The sequence below is a fragment of the Drosophila simulans genome, chromosome 3L (genome assembly GCF_016746395.2).
Source record: "Drosophila simulans strain w501 chromosome 3L, Prin_Dsim_3.1, whole genome shotgun sequence".
Taxonomy (NCBI): domain Eukaryota; kingdom Metazoa; phylum Arthropoda; class Insecta; order Diptera; family Drosophilidae; genus Drosophila; species Drosophila simulans.
In genome coordinates this window covers 17,653,994-17,678,407 of record NC_052522.2, presented here as the reverse complement: position 1 = coordinate 17,678,407, position 24,414 = coordinate 17,653,994, and the positions used below count along the sequence as shown (strand labels likewise).

At 44.0% G+C, this 24,414-nt stretch overlaps 1 protein-coding gene across 5 annotated transcripts in view; it reads left to right on the top strand.

The window, feature by feature from the left end:
• The window catches only part of LOC6738535 (ecdysone-induced protein 75B, isoforms C/D), a 111,165-nt gene extending 92,870 nt beyond the window's left edge, over positions 1-18,295 (top strand). For 4 of the 5 annotated variants that reach the window (XM_039293940.2, XM_039293942.2, XM_039293941.2 and 1 more), the window contains 4 exons: positions 15-159; positions 9,761-9,999; positions 13,104-14,112; positions 14,277-18,295. In XM_039293940.2, the coding sequence (XP_039149874.1) occupies positions 15-159; positions 9,761-9,999; positions 13,104-14,112; positions 14,277-15,685 (2,802 nt within the window). In that variant the 3' untranslated portion in view covers positions 15,686-18,295. Of the gene's footprint in view, positions 1-14; positions 160-7,529; positions 8,355-9,760; positions 10,000-13,103; positions 14,113-14,276 lie in introns of those variants that run through there. The other variant, XM_016169309.3, reaches the window with a different exon arrangement.
• Positions 18,296-24,414: the final 6,119 nt, after the last annotated feature.

Below are 24,414 nucleotides of genomic sequence, written 5' to 3'. Positions count from 1 at the left end.
TGTCATCGTTACAGGGATTCTTCCGCCGCTCCATCCAGCAAAAGATCCAGTATCGCCCGTGCACCAAGAATCAGCAGTGCAGCATTCTGCGCATCAATCGCAATCGTTGTCAATACTGCCGCCTGAAAAAGTGCATTGCCGTGGGCATGAGTCGCGATGGTGAGTACCTTGGGTTCTTTTCTATGCAAATATCAAATAAGGGAGGCGGACTGTTAGAACGGGCCAAATTAAATCAAGCTCAAACCCATGCTAGCAGCCACATTTGCACGAGGGGAGCCGACTGGCACACGAAGTGCCTTCGGCTGCTCGGAGTTCAATGACCAGCCGTGAACGAAATGAGTGTGAGTGTGAGTGTGAGTGTGAGTCGGGGTATGAATGTGGCTGTATTGCAACATTTCGCTTGGCGCGATTTCATGGCAAAGTAAAAGTTGTCTATTTTGTTTAAACAATTTCCCCGAGCAACAACAAAAACCACCCGCATGATAAATTGAGAGCAGGCTGTCGGCGAGAAGTGTGCGCCATTTCGAAATGGTGTTAAAAGTTGAATGAACGCACTTAACCCAAATCCATAATGGAGACAGCAGAGTGAGGCCATCGTGTATCTCGCGCTATCGCCATCTCTTTCCTTCTGGGCTCTCCTCGCTCTTTCGCTCTTTTCGTTACGCTGACTGCATTTGTTATTATTGAGTTTTGTAATAATTTGTTTAAATTAAGCTCACAGCCCGGAAAATATTTACAGGAAATAGCCAGCGATTATGAAAGCACATCACACACACACGACACACACACACACTCAAACTCTCTCGCACTCTCTTTTCCACGTTCATTGACTTCTCGCTGGGCGGCCATGTTTGCTGTTTGCAGTGAAAACGAAAACGAAAGTGGTTCATGCGTGTGTGTGTGTGTGAGGGAGAAAGATGGGGCTAGAGCGGCGAAGGGAGACGGGGATACGCTGTTTTGTAGGCAGCACGCAGACGCGGCCTTTGTGTAAAATATGTAGTATTTGTTGTTGCCTTCGATGTTGTAATTGATGGATTAGATTTTGATATTTTTCGAATGTGGAGCGCGCGTGTGAGGCAATGGGAAAGTAAAAAATAGGCAGACACAAAATAATAAGCTATTTACATCATTGTGCTTAGTATATGTATGTTTGTCAGGTTGTATTAATCAGCAGAGCTTATTGTCTATAAGGAGCTACAACGCCTGCTTATAAAGAAATCATGTCCATATTTTACCCAAATCATCCCCCCATTAATTTTGACTACTAGTTTTATGCTTTTGTTTACCACCACCAAACATTAATGGGATCTCTATGCTGTCACCATTTAAATGCCATCGTTAATTAGCCACTAACCTAGAGCAGAGCGCAATAATTTTTTAGCAAATCCTTGAACTAGTTCTGCGCCTAGAGCAACCCAAAGCTGCTGCCAAAAATAAGCCATGTGAACCGAGCAAAAATTCGACCGTCAACCAAATAAACAGCAAACTCGAACTCGGCAACAGCAATGAAATGAAATGAAATCGAAAAAATGAAAGAAAAACAAAGAGAAAAGGCAAAGCAACAAATTTCGAATTGTTTATAATAAAAATGACCGTGTGCTATTTAAGCGACGGCGACTGCGCTGCCGGTTGCCTTATCTTTCAAGGAAAATTAAAATAAAACGCACACACCAAAAACCCAAAACACAAAAAAAAACATCGAGGGCCGCTGATGAACAATTTACAGTTATAAAACAAGAGCGAGTGACCTAGAAAACGCCACGAAGTAATAATTTATTTTTTGTTTATTAAAAATCACGAAGAAGACATTGCATACTTTCACTTTTTGGAAAAAACCAAACCAAAAAAAAGAAATGGAATATAATTGGTGGCCATTTCGAAACACTTTCTTTTTCATTTCGTTACATTTCGCCTGCTTTCATAATTTCTTCGCCAGTAATAGGCGCCATTTTGTTGGTGTTGCTGTTGTTTTCTGTTTTTCTTTTTTGTATTGCAAAGACACGAAAATAACGCAAGAAATGAAAACGAAACCGAAATTTAGCGCACACAAGCGCCCCCCTCGAAAAAGTCAAATAAAATACGTCCCAACTCAGCTCAGTTCATTGACCGCCGCTGACGTGCAGCGAAACTGGGTCACCATTGGCAGCGCAGCGGCAGCGCAGTCGCCGCGCTCGGCAGTGAAGGTGGTTGCGTCTGTGTGAGTGACTCGCATCTGTGTGAGCGGCGATAGTAAACAGCGAACAATGTGCACAACACAACACTCGTCGTCGCTCAATTTCGCTGCTCATTTTGCATTTGATTTGGCGGATTTGCATCGAAATTTATTAGTTCGCCGTGGGCTGGCCAAAAAAAAAAAGAAAAAAAGTGGAAACAATAAATCGTTGGATTTTTCTCGCCATATTCCATGCATATTTATTTGTGGTCGCCGTGCTTTTCCTTACTAGCAGAGGCACATGCACATGCACACATGCTGGCTTTTAATTGAAATGAACTTAAATTAGCGCGAGGTTAGGCAAATTGAAAGTAAATATGCGACACGAACGAGAATCGCGATAAAGCCCGCGAAAAAAAGAGGGGTGGAGGTCGATCGAAATATGCTTGGAGATTAGCCGAATTGGTAGTCGTTCGAATAGCAAATATAACTAACTAGCTATGCTACTGCATTATGTATCTTTGTATATCTTCCGATCAAATCGCTGCCTGGCAACTAAGCGTGAAGCACATAGATAACCGCACCTACCAGCTACCAACATGCACAGCAGCAATTAGTCGTCCCAAAGGCACATAAAATAATCAAACAATTGTCAATTATCGAAGGCATAGCATTTTTTCCATATAGACACACATAAATATATATAAACGAGCAACTACGACACGCTCGTTGTTGCTGTTGTTGTCGCAATCATTATTATTTTGAGGCTACACACACACACACACAGCAGCAATGGCAACAGCATGCATGTAGATTTCGCCTTGCCTCGCCGCTGCGAGTGTTTTGAACTTTATTCAGGTCAATTACAAATACATTAAAGTGCCAGTGCTACACACAGATACTCATGGCAAGCTGTTGACTAAAATAATATTGGAGGCTACACAAAATTTACAATAACAACGAGAACAAGGCGGACAAGGAGACCAGAGACCAGATACTAGAGACCAGAGAACGAACGGCAAGGGGTTGGGGCTTTTGGGGTTGGGCCTTTGGTAGGAGTTGAACACTTGGAGCAGTTCAAGGAGCCTTCGACTCGGCTCATGAGAGTGGGCGCGTGAGTGGGCGGCGCTGGAAATAGCTCACAGCTTCAAGTACAAAATGCTAATGATGACGATGTGGGTGAGGTTCTACAGTGAGGTGGTGGGGTCGGGTACTTTGACTGCACTATTAAGGCGGTGAAGGTTTATGTGAGGCAATCGAAAAGGTTGAGCAGACTGGGCAAAGCTTAAGAACTATGCCGAAATAGAGGATCATCTAAAAGCGTAATGTATTTGGTGTGTTTTTAATCAAGGCAGTACTTTCTGGTACTTTCTTTGGGTCCAATTACTACACTGCTTATACAATTACCTACTATCCATAAGTGAAATCATTTCACGCGTGTCATCCATCGCCGAAAAAAGGGAGGATACAAGCGGCAGAAAGAGAGCAGCGAGCGAAATGCTTCAGCAACGGCAGCTGCTTGACAACTTGCGTTTTAGCCGCCTGCTGGCGCTTCTTTTGCTTGCTTTTTTCTTGGCTTTGGTTACATAAAGTCGCTGCCTGCCTGCCTGTCTGCCTGCCTGCCTTCACCTGCCTCACAAAAGGCAGCCACAAAAAGTTGTTAACGGTGAAATTGCGAAGAAAAGAGCGCCAAAAGCAGCGAATCGAAGAAAGAAACGAAACGCAACGAAACGCTGAGAAAACAAGGCAAGAGCCAAAAGAGTTGGCTGCCAACGGCGAACGTAACAAACTTGTTTTACACGAGACGCTGGCGTCGCCTACTACGCAAGCTGAACCTTCAAAAGGTTCATTTACCTCTCGCCACGAAGAGCGTTCGTCTGGCGAACGAGCCGAGCTTTGTGCATGCACACATCTATGTATCTGCATCTGTATTATATATTTTTTCCCGGGGAGGAGCGGGCGAAATAAAAAATGTACTTTCGCTTTTTTCAATGCCTCGGCGCCAAAAACTAGTTTGCCAGCTCTCAAATCCGGAGAGTTGCTCCGAGAGAGCAGCGTTGCAGCAATATTGCTGCTGCTGCAGTTGCTGCTGCTGCTGTTGCAGTTGCTGCTGCTGCTGCTGCTGCTCTTGGTGTTGCTGCCGCTGCTGCTGCTGTTGCTGGTTTTGGGCCACAGTTAAGTGAGCGACCGAGCCGCAGAGTTCAACGACTCTTGTAAAATTTCTCGAAGGTTTCGCATTGCAACATCCAGCGGCGAGCAGTCGCAACTTGTTCGAAGTCGGAGCTGCATTTGCATGCCTCTCTCTCTCTCTGCCAGCATACGAGTGTGGCCCTCTCTTTCGCATGTGCGCTGAATGCTGTTCATTGCACTCGGCCTCGTTTCGTTTCGTTCGGCTGCAATTTTTGCACGACGTCAGAGGCTGAGCGAAACGCGAATGTTTCAAACTGCCGCTGCTTGGGGCACCGAGCAGCAGGGGGCTTGCAGTTTGTCGCCGAGTGCAGCGACTTCTATTTGGGTCAGGCACGGTCATTCGCCTCTGCCGCAGCGCCGACTGCGACGGCATTGGCGCGCATTTATTCGAAAATGATTAGACACGAAATGGAATTATTTTTGCGTATGCGTTTGAAGTCCGTTCGCTTGAAATGCGCGTAGATGCAGATCAGCTTGACCCAATTTCAATTACGCGCGCGCGAGGGGAGGGGTATAATTTCTGAACTTGTAAACAAGTTGGCTGTGTTTACTGGGCGTTTTTCGGGGCGAAATTGTAAAGGTCAGGGGAATGGAAAGGAAAGGTATTTTAATTGGAAAATATTATATTTTTTTTTGACCTTTTTTTATATTTTTTAATATATTTTATATGGAATAAGTAGCCTCATAATGCAAAAAACAAAAACATTTAAATGCGCCTGCCTTTGTATGCCTTTTGTTTGATTTTCGCCTGCTGTTCGCGCGGCGCGTCATCGATGAGAAATGAAACCAGGCACGACCTTTTCATGTAAAATTAATAATATGGCACAGGGTCTACTCTACCCTGAGCAATCCGAGCGATGTCAAGTGCTATGCGCCATATGCTATGCGCTATAGGCGGCGACCTCCCCGGCGATTTTCATTGAGGCATTTTTCATGACCCACAAAAAGCGACGACGACAACGAAGGCTCCAAACCGAAAATAAAACTAAAATGCTTGCTTATGCGGGGGCTTTCTTTGTCTTGAGAAATTTCAAGAAACTTCAAAACAAACGCATGATGGCTTCGTTATTATTATTAATTTTATTATTTGGGGTTCACTTCGGCCCCTTTCTTTGGCATATCATTTCTTTTGTGAGTGCCCCCCTTTGTTTGTCCGTGCGGCTCTTTCCACACGCTTCGATCGCGTTGTAAACAACTTACGCAAGCAAACCAAAAGCCAAGAAACCAAAGCAACAACAATTGTGTCGCTTATGTGACTTTACGTAAAGCCATCCAGAGGTGTCTGTGAATCACCTTCTTCCCCATTCCCATTCCCCTTCCCCTTCCCCTTGCCCCACACAGCCAACAGCCCCCAACCGAAAGTAGGCCTAACCCTCCGCACTCTTTTCGTCTTTCTCCGCTCGGTGGGTGCAATGAACTCGAGTGTCTCGTAAACAACAAGTTTGGTTTTCGGCTTTCGTTTATTATTTCCCCGTAATTCAGGAAGTCAGCCGCGCAAATGCCCAAACAGTAACAAAAGCATAAACAACTCGAGTTTAGAAAGCAACTTGATACAAGGCACTTGGGATGGCACGGCGCTAAATGGGGCTGACGTCGCGACTTGTCGCAGTGAAAGTGAAACTTGTTAATTGGCTTTTAATTGCCGACATTATTGTGAATGTCAATTATGAACACAGCGACGCTATCGAACTGGTTTCAGTTCGAGACGCAGAAGACTCTTATATAAGTTTTGCATTGTAAATGAAAGATGAGAAATTAAGAAATTGAGAGCTTACTATATTCCTATCTACTCGAACTAAATATGATAAGCTAATTATGTTTCAAACAACAAAGTCCCAGTTTGCGCATGGCGAAACATTGGATGTAATTATAAATAAGCCCATTAAATTACCAGCCTGTTATCACATCGCAATCGTTTCGTTTTTTGGGCCACCTTCGCCCCAGTGGAATCCAGTTGTCTCTCCGCCCTTCCGCCTTCTGGTGTATTCGGTGCTTAGCCCCAATCTTCGGGGCGTTATGCAACCATTATAGGCCTACCTAAAAGTGTTGACCAATCCAGTTGCTTGCATTTCCACGGCACGCACGAAAATTTCTACCCGAAAAAGAGCCAAACAACTTTCACTTTTACTTTCGTCGCATCGCCGGAATGATTATTAAATGTTGCTCGTTGTTCGTTACGTTTTTGTGGCCTCATTCGGGCCGCTCAGTTCATTGACCAGTGTGCTGGGGTAAACCGAACCGACTCGATGACAAAGCCAGAGTTTGAATAAACAAACAATCTGGAACACTCACGTCAGTTGGCGATGATCGCCCCAATGAGTCAGCTATGAAAGCAGACAAAATATCTGCATTTAAATGCAAACTCAATGCTTAACCCTCAGCTAGCCGACGGGGCCAGTGGCGTCGTAAATTATCCACTCAGGCGCTAAGTCATCAAGCTTGATTTAACAATCTCATTACTGGCCTCAGCCTCCATCCTCGATTTTCCACCTGCCAACGAGACGTATGCGCAATGTTCCACTCACATCACTCATACGCAGTGTGTATGATGGCAGTGTGCAAAATATTCAAATTACAAGTGCGAAAAAAGCTTGCCGAAAGCTTGCATATGCTCCCGCGTGGTGAAAAGCTTTGCGAAGCTTAAGAGCTGTAAAGAGAGTCAGTGTTGCTCTTAAATTTTCTCTCCGAGTTTGTTGAACTTTCCTGCCGCAGCAAAAGAGATATATGCGCCGATAAAAAACATGAAGAAGAGCTGTTGTTGCAAGCTTATCACATAAAGCTTATCAGCGCTTGAACTTGCTTTGTGTGTGGGGTGGGTCATTGTTTCTATATATTAAAGAGCCATTAGGAAATGTGCATATAAAAAAATAAGAATTGAGAAAGTCATATTATATTACAACAATTGTTTTTAATTTAAACGTTGAGCAAAAGAGATGTGACATAAATAAGTACAAAAAAAAAAATATTAAAACAATGTACGTTATTTTAAAGAATTTATTGCTATAAATTTAAAATTAACTTTAGATATTTGAAGAACTTCACCTCTTATCAACAGCAAAAAACACAAAGACTGACAAAGAGCTTTTTCCACTCTTAAGTCCTCTCTTCGGCTCTCTTTTGAGTGCTCCGTTGGTCGTTGCCTCTGCGGCTTTTGTGTTTTGTGCGGCGTTTTCAGTTTTCCGTTTCTGTTTTGAGACCGAAGCTCAGTCGCCGTCGCAGTCGCCGCAGTTGAGGTTCGCTCTCCTCGATTTCGGGCAAATCCGATACCATATAGCATAGCGTACCGCACTCTGGGTATATTCGTAACGCGCTTTGGCTTTTACAGTTAGTCGCGTTCGAGACCTTGTCGAGTTTTGTCATGTTAGCCAGCGATCCGCGGGATCCGAAATAAGCCAAGAATCACAACGCGAGTGCGGCAGTTGCCAGCAGTAACTAAACACATATTTATATTAATTAAAATAAATTAAATGAAACAACATGCTGATTAATGCCAATGAATGTTAAATGCAATTGTTAATGTGAAGAAAAGTCGACCAAGTCTCCCCAAAAAACAACACTTATTCAACATCCACTACACACTCGTCTTTCTGGATTACGCGCCCAAAACAAAAATTAAAAATTTAACCAAACCAACAACTAATTTATTTGCTAAATATTCCAAAAATTCAATCAATGTGAAAAGCAAGCAAACAAAGTTCCTCTCACAACAAAACAGCAGTTAATTAAAATATTTAACCGAGATAAAGTGCAAAGAAGATAACAAGTTTCTCAAGCAAACATCCATATGTACCTGAGTACCAACCAAAAAGCTGTGTGTGTGCCAAAAACCCAAGAGGAATTATCCAAAAATATTTAATGAGCAAGCTCAACTGAGTGGTTGATGTGCCCCCCAAGGGAAAAGTGACCAAGTCAAGATATTTTGTCAAATCGAACACAGAAAACACAAAAATGGGCGAAGAACTCCCGATATTGAAGGGCATACTTAAAGGCAACGTCAACTATCACAATGCGCGTAAGTTATCCGATCCGAAAGTCGCACAAAAGTTGAAGTTAGAAAGTGAAAGAGCCAAACAGCAATTTCCCTAAGCCAACTGACACAGATTTGGCCAGAAAAAGAGTTGAACAAGATTAAAATAACACCCAGCTTTCGGTTTTCAAAAAAGTCAAGTCGAACCAACTCGCAGAGAAATGCAGGCGTTCTGAGATTCTCCACTTTTGATTCGCTTTTTGTTTACCTTTTTTTTCTTGTCCGATGCCTCCAAACAAATAGCATCAACCCAAAAGCGAGCGCCATTGAAGTGTTGACCTCGTTTAAAAACATACAATAATTTTTTCTTTGCCGCGGAAGAGCTTTAAACTTGAATCGAAACAGCGGCGAAGGCAGCGTTGCGTTGCTATTTTCTAAACGAAAAAAAAAATAGGAAAAAACAACAAGCAAAAGAGCCGAAAGAGCGGAGCAACAATATCGCATGTTTGACCAACTTTTTCAGTCTCTCCGCATGGGAAAGTTGGACGTTGCGGCGCGTCGCTCTAATTTCTACGCGCAGTTCGTCGCTGCGCCTGCGCAGACTTCATTTTCCATTTCGTTTGACCTGGATTTCGCTGCACGGCAAGTGGGTCACACTCTCTCGCTGGCTGCTGGAAAAAGCGGTGAAAAATCAGTTAAAGAGCCGCTGTTTCACTTTTGCGACCGAGCCGGAGTGAAACTGTGCGAGTAGAAATTTCTTTTGACATTGAAAAGTTGGCCAAACATTTGTCAGATTTTGTTTGGTGCTGGTGCTTCCAAAATGGCCAGCGGCTAAAGTGGCACTCCAGGAAATTAATGTAGTAGAAGTGCTCTAAATGGGCTTATAAATGAATACATCATAAGTTAAGTAGGTCTTAGTCTCCCTTGATCGGCTGCAAACCCAATTAGCCAGCCCACAGATCCAGCGACTTTATCGATGCCTGTCATCTGCACTCCCCTTTGATTTATTCCTAGTGCGAAAAACGTGACCGCAAATGTGCCTGGTTTTTTCTTCTCCTCTCGTTGGTGAAATGTGAAAGTTCACCCACATACAAATTTTTCGGTTGCAGCCAAAGGCAGAAATTAAAAATCTAAAAAAAGAGAAAGTGTAACAGGGGAGAGAAGACTGACGACCGAGCAGACTGAAGACTGAGCACCGAAGACTGACAGACTGAAGAAACACAGAAACGCAGAGGCAGCTGAGGCATTGACCCACTTCGAAGGGCTGTAAATGGCAGGGGAAGACGGGGCACTTCCTGCGTGACAACAGGACAACAGCTGTCCGTTGCACCTGCTCCGCAGTGCAGTGAAGTGTGTAATTGATGGGGCCCATAATTTTATGCTCACGTTTAGGTTTAAGCACCGCTTACAAGGCCGAAAACTAACCGAATGTGTCCTTTTTTCAATTGCAGCTGTGCGTTTTGGACGCGTGCCGAAGCGCGAAAAGGCGCGTATCCTGGCGGCCATGCAACAGAGCACCCAGAATCGCGGCCAGCAGCGAGCCCTCGCCACCGAGCTGGATGACCAGCCACGCCTCCTCGCCGCCGTGCTGCGCGCCCACCTCGAGACCTGCGAGTTCACCAAGGAGAAGGTCTCGGCGATGCGGCAGCGGGCGCGGGATTGCCCCTCCTACTCCATGCCCACACTTCTGGTAAGTCTCACCCTAAGATAGAAACTATAATAGGATATTGCCAGATATTTAGCGTGAGCAGCAAGTCAAGCAAATCATTACAATATGGTCTATGGTTTTTTTGTAATTTATTACCATCCGGCCAAGTAGAACAAACAAGCATATATTGTGGAGATTTTACAACTCCATTTACAGAGACAATCATAAATAACCATTGGCCATAAAATTATGAAAATGTCTAGCAGCTCTGCCCTATGTAGACTATCAGTACGTTATTAATTGACCGCCAAAGGTTACGGCGTAGGCGAAGTCACATTTCCGGGCCGCCGACTTCTGTTGACATGCATAGATCAGCAAAACAATATCAACTAGCTAGCTAGTAACTGCTTTTTGCCTTTTGCTCACTGGCAACTGGCAACTGGCAACTTGGCTTACTGGTTACTGCCTACTGCCGGCGTTAGTCATGCGCCAAGGTGAACCTGTTTGCACGATTCTAAACCAGGAAATCGCGCGCCACACGTAGACGCGTCTACGAGCCACTCTTTTCAGAGTCTTCGCTCTTCGGCGATTCTTGCGGGGCCTCCAAACGTGGCCATTGAAGTGGCAAGTTTGGGGTCAAGTTCTTGACGAAAAGCTTGTCAATGTCAGATTTATGACGTTTCCCCTGACAGCTGAATGATGAATGCTATGAATGCTAGCTATCGTTTATTTGCGTGATAACTTTGTAAATTCCACAGAATGTTTATTTTACAATCGACGTCACTTGGTTTTATTTTGGGGGCAAATAGATCGAGGTGGAGAATAGAGGAAGTACAGATTCGGCGCTGTAAATAATAGCCCGAAAAAATCATTTCACATACCATAACCAAAAGCGATAAAGAAAAGTGCTATATAAAAAAACGTGTCCCGGCTCTCGGCAACAACAAAGTACACAAACAAAGTTCTAAAGCTCAAGGTCAAGCGTAGCGTCATTATTAATGAAAGCACACACACAAACAGGGGCTGCTATCACGGCGGGAAAGAGAGGGATAGCACAGGATTAGAGGGAGACGGCGAGAGCGGGCCAGACACATGCGTTGTCCATTTAAATAAATTATTATTAAAATATTTAAAAGCGACACGAGCACAACGAAAAATGGGAAAAACATTGGCACAAAGTCAGAGTAAAGTGCAAGGCTAAAAAAGTTAAAATTTGATTTGGTGTTTGGCGAAGAAAGGAAAGAAATCAAATGCGATCGACAGTTTAAGAAGTACTGTGTGTAGTATAGAACAGCGACCTTGGAGCAAGTTATTTTTCAACCTTGGAGTGAACGAAATGAGCGGATCCGCTTCCCTCTCTTTCTCTGTTTGCAGTTCATATTTTCCACTATATATGAGTAAACAATAATGGCACAAAAAATATGCATAAAATGTCATGAGTATGAGGAAGCGAATGCCAGACAAACGGCGTCACAAAACTGCAATACACATATGTATGTATGCATGCATAGATACAGATACAGATACAGCGAGGGCAATCTGTAAAATTGTCAGGTGGTTCATTAGACAGCGTCGTAATATGCAAAATGTCAGCAATTCAGTTTATGACGGAAGGCGGAAGATTCGCCGGCGGTGCAAGGTGAGGCTAAGGCGCTACGATCTCGGCGAAATTGGGAATTCGGAACCGAAATAGAAATTCCTCTAGCGAAACGATTAGCCCTAGAGATTATTCAATCTGGCAGTCCATATCAGCCGGTACAAGAGTTCTGCGAATTATTTTTGGCAAAAACTCAAGGCCACACACTAACGCCATTTGAAGGTCGAGTCGAATCGGATGGGATGTTATGGGATCTTGTGATATGTCAGGAAAGGAAATTCGGGTAGCGGGAGTCGAGTCATAAATAGCCCCCCACACACACTCATTAGTATTTTTCGCAAACTATTTCCGCTTTTGCGCAGATGAGAAATATTTTCGTGGCGGAAAATCAAATGATACGACGACGTCAAAGCGCCGGCAAAAAGAAAATGTGGCGAAAATCGGCTTGCCGGTTGCCGGCTGCTATTTTCCCTCTCTCTTTCGTGCGAGCCCGTTTCTATGGCATTCTTTTTTGTATGTTTCTGCGCGAAGAAAACACATTTTCAAGGTTAATCAAACGAAAATCGAATCAGAAAAGAGATTCGGCGGCAGACAGCACAACGTGTGCTTATTGAAACAGAACGTAGCAAATAAAAAGGCGAGAAGCACACATGAAATCAAACGTAAATTAAAATCCAAGTCGCTGAAAACAATGGTGGGCAGATGATGATGGCTGCCACGGGGGGTGGTTGGGCGTGGGGTGGCACGTTCGCTGTCTGGGGCACTTGGCGCATGTTCGTGTAACTCAAAACCCGGAAAGCCAAATGGCGAAATAACATGAACATTCGCTCGGCTTAGACGCTGAGCAATTCCCACCCCCCTTTTTTTACTCCTCACTCTGCTGGCGAAATACAAAAACACGCGCCGAAAGCAGGAAAAAGAAAAACAACCATAGAGTAACAGCACACAATACGGAACCTTGAACTCTAGTTCGTCGACCTTGGCTGCTAATGTCAGCGGCAAAAGCTCTCGACTATGAGGGGGATGTAGCCTACGGTTGGGGTGGGGTGGGAAAAGCGAGAGAGCAGCCCCTAGAAACTAAAACCACAAAACTAACCCGGCCAGCTGACGTAGGCGAAGCTTTCCCTCTATTTTCTATTTTCTTTTTGCGCACATTGTGTCGAAAGCTTCCAGCGGCGTTTAAGGAAATGCGACATTCGCAGAGAGAGAAAGAGAGAGACGGCAGATAGCTGGCGTGGTGGGCGTGCGGAAGTACAAATAGTTATTATTATTGATTTAAATGAGTGGGCGGGAGGGGAGGTTCGCTGACCTTCGCGTGTGAAATAAGCGATGACGTGATGGGGTGCGGGGAAAAGTACACGGCCAAGCAACAGTTATAGGAAAAGTTGAGCAGTGTCAGTTCGAACTATAAACAACTTATACGACAGTTACTGCAGTTGTTTTTGATACTTTAAATCAATTTATCACCAGTCAGGTATTAGTTTTAAGCCCTCTACTATCTTGGCACATCTCTTTAACACATTACCCTCTTTTTTTCCTATTTTTTTAGGCCTGTCCGCTGAACCCCGCCCCTGAACTGCAATCGGAGCAGGAGTTCTCGCAGCGTTTCGCCCACGTAATTCGCGGCGTAATCGACTTTGCCGGCATGATTCCCGGCTTCCAGCTGCTCACCCAGGACGACAAGTTCACGCTCCTGAAGGCGGGACTCTTCGACGCCCTGTTTGTGCGCCTGATCTGCATGTTTGACTCGTCGATAAACTCAATTATCTGTCTGAATGGCCAGGTGATGCGACGGGATGCGATCCAGAACGGAGCCAATGCCCGCTTCCTGGTGGACTCCACCTTCAATTTTGCGGAGCGCATGAACTCGATGAACCTGACAGATGCCGAGATTGGCCTGTTCTGCGCCATCGTTCTGATCACGCCGGATCGCCCCGGTCTGCGCAACCTGGAGCTGATCGAGAAGATGTACTCGCGGCTCAAGGGCTGCCTGCAGTACATTGTGGCCCAGAATAGGCCCGATCAGCCCGAGTTCCTGGCCAAGTTGCTGGAGACGATGCCCGATCTGCGCACCCTGAGCACCCTGCACACCGAGAAACTGGTCGTTTTCCGCACCGAGCACAAGGAGCTGCTGCGTCAGCAGATGTGGTCCATGGAGGACGGCAACAACAGCGATGGCCAGCAGAACAAGTCGCCCTCGGGCAGCTGGGCGGATGCCATGGACGTGGAGGCGGCCAAGAGTCCGCTGGGCTCGGTATCGAGCAGTGAGTCCGCCGACCTGGACTACGGCAGTCCGAGCAGTTCGCAGCCACAGGGCGTGTCCCTGCCCTCGCCGCCGCAGCAACAGCCCTCGGCTCTGGCCAGCTCGGCTCCTCTGCTGGCGGCCACCCTCTCCGGAGGATGTCCCCTGCGCAACCGGGCCAATTCCGGCTCCAGCGGCGATTCCGGAGCAGCTGAGATGGACATCGTTGGCTCGCATGCGCATCTCACCCAGAACGGGCTGACAATCACGCCGATTGTGCGACACCAGCAGCAGCAACAACAGCAGCAGCAGATCGGTGAGTAATCTTTTATTGGAATATAGTTATAGTATTTTAAGCACGTCATAATTGAAAAGTTTTGCAATCGGTAGTAGAGATACGATTTCGCAGTGTTTAATTAAAAGCATACTCTCTTATTATTCCCCTCATAATTTGAAATTCTTTTTCTTTCTTTCTTGCAGGAATACTCAATAATGCGCATTCCCGCAACTTGAATGGGGGACACGCGATGTGCCAGCAACAGCAGCAGCACCCACAACTGCACCACCACTTGACAGCCGGAGCTGCCCGCTACAGGAAGCTAGACTCGCCCACGGATTCGGGCATCGAGTCGGGCAACGAGAAGAACGAGTGCAAGGCGGTGAGTTCGGGGGGCAGTTCCTCGTGCTCCAGTCCGCGTTCCAGTGTGGACGATGCGCTGGACTGCAGCGATGCCGCCGCCAATCACAACCAGGTGGTGCAGCATCCGCAGCTGAGTGTGGTGGCCGTGTCGCCAGTTCGCTCGCCCCAGCCCTCCACCAGCAGCCATCTGAAGCGACAGATTGTGGAGGACATGCCCGTGCTGAAGCGCGTCCTGCAGGCTCCCCCTCTGTACGATACCAACTCGCTGATGGACGAGGCCTACAAGCCGCACAAGAAATTCCGGGCCCTGCGGCATCGCGAGTTCGAGACCGCCGAGGCGGATGCCAGCAGTTCCACTTCCGGCTCGAACAGCCTGAGTGCCGGCAGTCCGCGGCAGAGCCCAGTCCCGAACAGTGTGGCCACGCCCCCGCCATCGGCGGCCAGCGCCGCCGCAGGTAATCCCGCCCAGAGCCAGCTGCACATGCACCTGACCCGCAGCAGCCCCAAGGCCTCGATGGCCAGCTCGCACTCGGTGCTGGCCAAGTCTCTCATGGCCGAGCCGCGCATGACGCCCGAGCAGATGAAGCGCAGCGACATTATCCAAAACTACTTGAAGCGCGAGAACAGCACAGCAGCCAGCAGCACCACCAACGGCGTGGGCAACCGCAGTCCCAGCAGCAGCTCCACACCGCCGCCGTCGGCGTCCCAGAATCAGCAGCGTTGGGGCAGCAGCTCGGTGATCACCACCACCTGCCAGCAGCGCCAGCAGTCCGTGTCGCCGCACAGCAACGGTTCCAGCTCCAGTTCGAGCTCTAGCTCCAGCTCCAGTTCGTCCTCCTCCTCCACATCCTCCAACTGCAGCTCCAGCTCGGCCAGCAGCTGCCAGTATTTCCAGTCGCCGCACTCCACCAGCAACGGCACCAGTGCACCGGCGAGCTCCAGTTCGGGATCGAACAGCGCCACGCCCCTGCTGGAACTGCAGGTGGACATTGCTGACTCGGCGCAGCCGCTCAATTTGTCCAAGAAATCGCCCACGCCGCCGCCCAGCAAGCTGCACGCTCTGGTGGCCGCCGCCAATGCCGTTCAAAGGTATCCCACGTTGTCCGCCGACGTCACAGTGACAGCCTCCAATGGCGGTCCTCCGTCGGCGGCGGCGAGTCCGGCGCCCAGCAGCAGTCCGCCGGCGAGTGTGGGCTCCCCCAATCCGGGCCTGAGCGCCGCCGTGCACAAGGTAATGCTGGAGGCGTAAGAGCGGGAGGAGGTAGGTGGTTTTACGCGGAGAAGTTGGAGAGACAGAGACTGGGAGTGGCAGTTCAGCGAAGCAGGAAGCAGGATCACTTGGATCGGCAGGAGTTGAATTAAATTATTTTACCTTTTAATTGAGCCGTGTACAAAGTTTGAAAGCAAAACCAACATGCATGCAATTTAAAACTAATATTTAAAGCAACAACAAACAAAACAACTACAAGTTATTAATTTAAAAACAAACAAACAAACAACAAAAAACCCAAGCTTGAATGGTATTACAAAAGAAAAAGAAAAACAGAAAAAATATAAATATATTTTAGCAGTTAAACTTTAACGTAGCAAGAAACCAACAAACCCAAGGCAGCGCTTTGATTTCGCATTAACTTTTCTTCAGCTGCTACCGAAAAGCCCCCCCTCTCACACCTACCCGTCTTTCGACCCCTGATTGTTTTATAAGTTTTAAGCTCTTGTTGTACATATTAATTACGTTTATTGGTAACTATGTTTAGCGCTTTAGTTGTAGTTGGAGCAAAACTACTTTGCTTTTTTGGATGTTTTTTGAAAAAACTGCAAATTATTATTATTAAATTTTTAAATACCTAAAAACAAAACAATGTGTGTGAAATTTTTTATTGTGCGATCTCCAAGCAGAATTGAAGTGCAGTTTGCAACAAATTTTAACTACGATTAAGTTGATAACGATTCATTTTTTATGAATTTAACTAATTTTATGAATTTGTTATAGTTTTCCACCCTTCTATCGATCTTTCTATCTGACCATCTAGCTACCCGTATTCCTGATTTCTCCTTTGGCACAAAGCTCTTCTCTATGCTAAAGAATCAAGTGGAATAAATATTGTTTTCTAATTTTAAAACTACCACAAAAATACGATTAAAATATACACGAAGTAATTGAAAATCAAACAAAATGCTTAAAGTTTCAGCAGCAAGCAGTAAAACGACGATGAAGAAGAGAAACCCAACGTTAAATATATCTGTTGTGTACATAGTTAAATGTTAAATTAAACACAAAAACATATTTAAAGTACATATAAATACACATAATTATTAATGAAGAAACCTATGCTTAAAAGATTCAATGTTTGATTGGCATCATAGAAAACCAAGCGAAAAATACAAAAAAAAAAAACAACAAACAAAAATTATGATATATTATTTAAAAGTAAAGTATACATTTATATTACAGAAAAACAAAAGAGAAAACTTGCGGTAGCAACAAAACTATTATATTAATTACATTTTAATTATGCTGTACTATTATGATTATTAATTATTATGATTAATTAATTACGATTTTTATGCTTAGACAAACCAACAAAAAACAAAGATGCAAAAACAATTAAAAAAAAACAAAAAACAAGCAAAAAATTACACTGGCGCAGAAATTTGTATTGTCAAATCAATAAAAAATTTGTTTAAAAATTTCAAAAGAAAGCCTCTTAAGTTTTTTCATTTCTATTTCCTTTTCAGTTGAACACTTTTTCTTAAACTGTTCAGTTTTACGTTACTTTGCTTTGGAATGGTAAGATTTTGGGTTTCACTTGATTTCATTTTCGTTTTGACTATCGTGCTGTAAAAATATTTACTAAATTATATCGAAAGTATTTATATCATAATTAAATAAACAACAATTTTATGTGTATAAATGAGCCACAAGGAAAATGTGTAAAAACAAAAACCGTCAGCGGTGGCAAAAAAATGCAAAGAGAAGGGGAAATCTACAAGAAATATTATATTCTTTTAAAATTTATGCAGCGTAAGGAAGCGATGGTTCCACCAAAACCACGAAATTAACAAAGATATCACACTTCAATAATTGACTCTATATATACACGCCAGCATATGTACGTAGATGAAACGATTTTGGTGTCTGAGTGTATGTATGTAGGTGTATGTAACATTGTCCGTAACTTTTAGCCAGAAAAACGACAGCAGAAAATTGTAATTGTGTAACTAAAAGTGAATATTTTATGTAAAAACTATCTCAGCATTGGGCGATGATGCAGATGGGTGTTTATGGTGGTCAAGATGATGATAATGGTGATGGATTCTGATAGGGAAATCCAACCGAACGACGGCAGCGACAACTGAAACAATGAAATTGCGACAATTAAGCGTAACGTAACGTAAAGTATATGTAAAACGTATCCGTAAACAGCCGTAAGAGTTTAAAGTAAAGTAATAGAAACTAAAACATTGAAAGGAATAATGCAACTTTGAGGCAACTCCAGCTGAGGCATATGAAATACCGTATGAATAATATCTATTAATATATATATACACATGAATATATTTTCAAGGACAGTCACAAATCAAATTGCGGCAAAAAAGAGTTTTTAAACATGAGAATTTGGCAAAAATCGAAAAAAAAATATGTGAAGAATGAGACGGGAGGAAAAGCAAATGTTCCGAAAATTGATTGAATCTCCATAAAAATAAAAATTAACAGAAAATTTGTATTTGTGAAATAACATAATATTACAGTTTGTTTTAAATGGAAACACAATGAAAACCCCCCAGAATGGAATATGTGAATAAAATATTGAAAATAAGTATTTAAAATATATCAACAAAAATTATGAAAAACAAATCGTTTGTGTTGTTATTTGATTTTGGTAATGATTTTCAGAAGCGTAAGTTGGATATAAATACCTTGGATCCTTTAAATGTCATTTATTTTGAAAAATGAAGAATGAACGCAACTTGTGGTGCTGTTTAATGCTATCACCTAGGGCTAAGTACAATGTCAGCCATTCTTAATAACCCTTGGAAACACTCATCGCTTGGTGCCCTCCCCTTCAGGCGATCGTTCATTACTATATCCGTAGGCGCCAATAGCTTATCACGCACACAGGCACGTTTTTTGCGGTTGCCGAGAATAGCGATTATTTTCAATGTCGCGGCTGTCTGTCCTAGGCTTTTGTTGGCGTGTTTTGGAATTTTGCCCGTGACCTTGGCGATAAGAGTCGCGAAATGAATTTGCCGAAATAATCAAATCAGCGCTGTTGTAGCCAAAGGGGTTGGCAGGGTGGGGTTCTAGCTGGTTAAGGCGTCTGGGCAGCGTGAGTGCCGCGTGTAGATAACAGTGGTCGATGCCAGCGATAGGCAGACACCCAAACCCACACGCCCTCCACCGCCCACCACCCCAAATCGCCGATAAGAGCAACTAAAAAGTATGAGTGTAGTCTAATTTTAAGCGTGTGAGAGAGAGCCACTTGTGCACACACACACATTCACACGGTTCGTTATCTTCAAAGTCAATGTCAAAGCCAACCGATGGGAGGCAGGGAAGGGAGAGAGAGCGGGCGGAATTGGATTCAGAAAAGAAGAAGAACAAGAAACTGAAAGAGCACAACAAATTTACTTAGTGTGGGTTCGGTGGCGTATGAGTAACGAGTGACAGACGACAAGTGACAAGCAGGAAACACTGCAATGCACTGCATTTCGGGGGGTTAAAAGCGGAAGGGAGGTTTCTGGGGGTGTGTGTGACACCAGAGGGTCAATCAATAGATCCGCCTCATCTTCTGTGATCTAGCAATACACTCCTTGATATTCTCTTTATCAGGTTTTTGTGTGCAAAAGTTAATTAGGCACCGCCATGCATACAAAATAAGGATCTTCTAAAGTATATCCATAAATTAAATGAACTAAGACTAATTATTTAAGTACTTATTATACATAAATAAAAAATATTTTAGCTAAATAAGGTAAAATTTAAATTAGTGCTACATCCTTAAAATTCCGTTAGGGTACGTATTCATACGAAAGTTATAGGGTGTATTGTGTTCGTTGCAGTTCAATAAGATCCATCCACCTGATATTTTTGGCCATTTTCTTTCGATATATTGTTCGGCAATTTTTATTTGCGCATATTTCACCTTGAAATAAAACAAGCCTCAAATAAATTAAGGCACAAACAACAGCGGCCATAACAACTCGCGCGTAGAAGAAGCAGCGCCAGAGAGCAAATTCCAACAAAGGCAAAGCAGAAAGAGCAAAAAAATAAAAGAATAAAACGAGAATAAATACACCCGAGGGATCGACGGGGGGAATAAAACAAATATTCAAGGTTAGCTGATTAGACGAAATTAGCAAAGTTCTAGCAGATGATTGAATGGGCAAGGGGATGACGGCTTTGCAGGGGGCGGCGGAGGGGGGCACCGCTTGATGAGAGCACGCGCTGAAATAAAAAACTCACGCAACGCGTTTCCGCCCCCTCTAGCTGTTCCCACACGCAGCCCCTTCCCCTACGAACTGCACGCGTGCGTACGCATGTGATTGCTGGCCCCTCTCGCTCACACCACCCGCACCTCTCTCTCACACACTCTCTCTGTCTCACTCCCTATAGCACTCCATATAACCATTGTCGTCAGCGTAGGCCTTTGGTTTTAGGCATTTTTCGCAAGTATTCTATATTTTCGGGTATATACAATCTGAATGAATTATAAATACATTTTTAATCGAAGTGTTCGATTATTATATTTTTTTAATTAAATAACTAAAAAAAAGGTTTCTTTTTAAATTATTCGATTTCATTTAGGACTCTTTTTAGAAATTTGTAACACACTGGAATTAAACATACATTTTATTTTGGATTGCATTAAATAAAGAGCTTTCTTTGAAAATTTTTTTTTCGGTAAGGTATTTTTATTTTATACTTACTGTTTCAAGTAGAACATTTCCTTAAAAATTTTGAAAATAAATAAGTAAAGCTGCGGTAAAATATGTAGAGATGGTACTTTGTTCATTGACCATCAAAAAAGTAAAGTATTAAGTAAACATACAGGGTATTATAGGTTTCAGTTGGTAAAGCTTAGTCTACGCACTCTTATTGGATTTTCGCCTTTTTTTTTTTTTTTTTTTGTGCTAAGCCTTTGCTGATATATTCCCGTGGGGGCATTTGGGAGCAGCGTGCGTGAGACAGAGACGGCGACACACTCGCACCAAATAAATAGACTAAATAGCAAATAGCAAAAACAACAAGAGCCGTGAATAGAAGGCAGCGAAATTTCGATGGCAAATGTATAGAGCATTTTTGCGCAGCATATAATAAATTTCATTTATGTGCCGCGTGCTCAGCACCAACCGCTCCCCCTACCCCCCTACACCGCCCCACCACAGATCGCCCTAATGGTTATACATTTTATTTGGAATTATGCGCGAGTTGTCCTTGAGGGGCCAGCCTGTGAACTTGCCAGGGGACTTCTGCTCGTGCCCGATTCTACTGGGTTCTGGGTCCGTAAATATGGCGATTTATGTATTCCCCAGCCTGGCGACAGTACTTTTTTTCGCTGCGAAAGGTTCCATAGATTACGGTGCGTGGAATCGATCCGGGAAGTGGGGTAATTTAATAGTTCCGTAGGCAGGCAGCCACACTTAATGGCGTGAAACCACAACTAATGCTATTAGCAGTTTAAGTTACAGAGTTCATTCACTTTTTACAGTCCGTTGGATGTCCATATCATAGTATCTACTTGATCTTCACACCCTAATAGTTTATAACTTAACATCGAACAAACAGTAATACAGATTGGAGCTAGATAAACCTACCTTTAAAACTAGTATCTAACAAAAACCTTTCTATTCAGTATTGCAAAAATATTTGTTGTGGCCAATAATTGTACTGTTAGCAGTAACTAACTAAATTTACAATAAACTAAATCTAGTAAACTACCAACAATGGTAAAATATAGGGGAAAAAATAAACAAAAATATACGTTTATAGAGCGAGTACAACAACACGGATGGAAATACGAAGGCAAATATAAACACAACGCGAAATGCGCTTGACATTGAACTTGAACTGCAGTCGACGGCCTGCAGTCGACGTCGCAGTCGGCCGAGCTGATAGCAGTCGGCTACCAGTGGGTGGGAGGGAGACAGACGACGCGAGAGGGGCGGAACGGGCGCCAATGCCAAATGCAGCTGGCGAACGAACCCGGGCGTATACTTAATATTATGAGATGAGGAGGGTTGGAGAGCAGCGTCACCGACGGCCGCAACAACAATGCCACCCGTGTAAACCATAATGGAAATTACAAATACATATTACCAGGAGAGCGGGACAGAGGATGGCCGAACAGAGCGAGAGGCAGAGAGAGTGAGGAGCGCAGCGATAAAGCAGCGATATCGGTGGCGTATGAGTAATTTGCTTTCTTTATAAACTGATTCACAGGGACTGAATTAAAAGTATGAAATATATTCAGTTGACCTTAGATGTGATGTGATTTTTTAAAGCGAACTAATATATGACAGGAAGAGATAGACGAGCGTGTTAGTTTATGGGAAATTGTGTTTATTTTAAAATTATACCATTGCACTTATGGCACGCCTAAAAGAACATCTTGACAAACATGCAATTTCACCTTAATTTGTTAAAATTTGTTTAATATTTTACTAAAACCCCGATTCATTTGAACTTTATTTAATTTAAAGACATGTGATAACACAAAAGTAGGCAATATGTATAATGGAGAAAACCATAAGGGGTTTTATTCACCTTGAGTACCACTGTTGTATTTGAAAATAACGTTACAGGTTGCTTTGAAAAACCTCTGGAAAAGCTGCTCGACCATCACAACCACTTGATCCCAAATCCTGCCTGCCATCGACAGCAGGCCATGTTAACCCTTTGTTGCCCGCATAAGCATTTGATGGGCTCCGTTGGGGATGGTTATAAAATCAAGGGGTTGAAGGGGTGGAGACACTGCAAACACAATAAATGTGCCAAAAACTTTGGACTGCTTTAAAATATGCTAAGCGCGCAAATTACACACAACAGGATCACGGTGGTTGGAGCACGAGTGGAGCCCGAATGGCATTGACAGCTGCCAAGGTCACGCTGACAAGTGTTGCACGCGCCTGCCCACGGGGTCAAAGGTCCTCCCTCCCTGGGCCGAGTTTTCCATTTACTTTTCATGCCCCGGTCCCTCATTTCCATCCCCGGTTTTTCATCTTATTCTGCTTCGCACTTGATTACCGACACGCGCTCCTTTTTATATGCCCCCCATTTATCCGTTGGGTGGCGTGTGTGGTGGCTAAGTGATTTCTGATTCTAAGCAAATTTATTTTGAGACACTTCCCTCGATTTGTTTGGTTTGCTTGCTGAGTAGTGTAAACAGAATTAGGAATCCTCCCGATGTTTCTTGGCTTTTTAAAAATGTTTGCGCCTCTGTGTCAGCCGAATGGCAATATCCACTGAATCGAAACGTGTTCTGGCCCAGAGTTTCCTTATTTACAGCTAAATTCCCACAAAAGAATGCAATATATATTAGTAAGCATCACTGATAAAATTGAAAGCAGCAAAATAGAATTTCTTTTATTTAATTTTTGCTATTTACTTAATTTTTATTCTAATCAAATCATATATTGGAGCTTCAGTTCTACGATTTATAAATGAAACAGCCACAATTTAAAACTTTTGCTTTGCTAACTAACTGAATTCGTTCAAAAGTTTTTCAAGTTCTAGATGTTAAGTTTCTATTTCCAGAGATTAGCCCAATTTATCCCCTGTGGATATTCCATTCATCCTTGTGCAATCAGCAGAGCAGCCACATCGAGTGCTCTGGAAATCTCCTTCAGAAAGGTCAAAGGCAATGCCGCAGCATCCTGGGAGAGCAGAAGCGAGGAGCAAAGGACGCCCAAAGCTTAGCAAACAAATTGAGTGGAGGACTTTCGGGGTTCGACGACAGCGACGACGAGATACGACGCGTGGTTTGTATTGAAATGTCCTTGGCAATAACATTGCATGCCTGGTGGTTTCAGCTGGGACCCTCTGGCAGTCCCCAGACCGGGATTCGAGCCCGGACCCATTCACACCCCTCTCCTGCCCATCCCCATTTCCGTTCCTGTCCCGTTATCTGCCACGTGGCACGTGGGCGCAGGATAGGTGGGCGGTGGTGCTCGACTTGCTTGATTGCTTATTTACACGTGGCGCTCATTCGGGAATTCGAGACACCAACTCGGCCCCTTCCGCTTTCTGGGTTCTTGGGTTTTCGGTGGGTGCGACTCCTACGCTCATTCAACAATACCCGTCCTGGAGTTCCAAAGCGTGGACAATGGCGCAGTGAATAGCTTGGTTGTAAATTGGTCCTGTCTAGAAGAGAAGCAAGTAGTTATGTGATTGGGCTTAACTCAATAAGATAGTATGTAATTATCTGAATATATAACTGCAATCGGTTGATAATGGTGATTAAATAAATATCTAATTTTATTATAATAAGAACAAGAGGAGCTTAAATTTAAATATTCAAGCAACGCAACTAATTGTATTGAAGTACCTGTTCGAATGTCAACAATTATTCTAACTAATTGTTAAATGGATTTCTTGAATTAACTATTATGCATCAGTGCTGGAAATACAGCATGGAGTCAACTCAAATTGACGAGCGATTGTTGGCCAAGACCCACATGAAGTTTCCTTCATCCCAGCTGCCTGCCGGAGGAGTCCAGTTAATAAGAATTCCACACCAAGTGGCCAGTCCTGTCGGAGGCCCCTTGCGGCGGTTCCAGTTAATTTTACAAATATTAAGCAAACATGGGCGCCGCGCGCAAACATCCAAACACCCAGCTCCGCCCCCTTTGAGGCCACGCTCCGCCTGCCTTTCGGTTTGTTGTGGGGTCGGCTGCCAAGGCAAATAACCGCATGGAAAAGCAACAAAACGCACGCGCTCCAGCCCCACGGAAACCCACACAAGCCAATAACCCAGA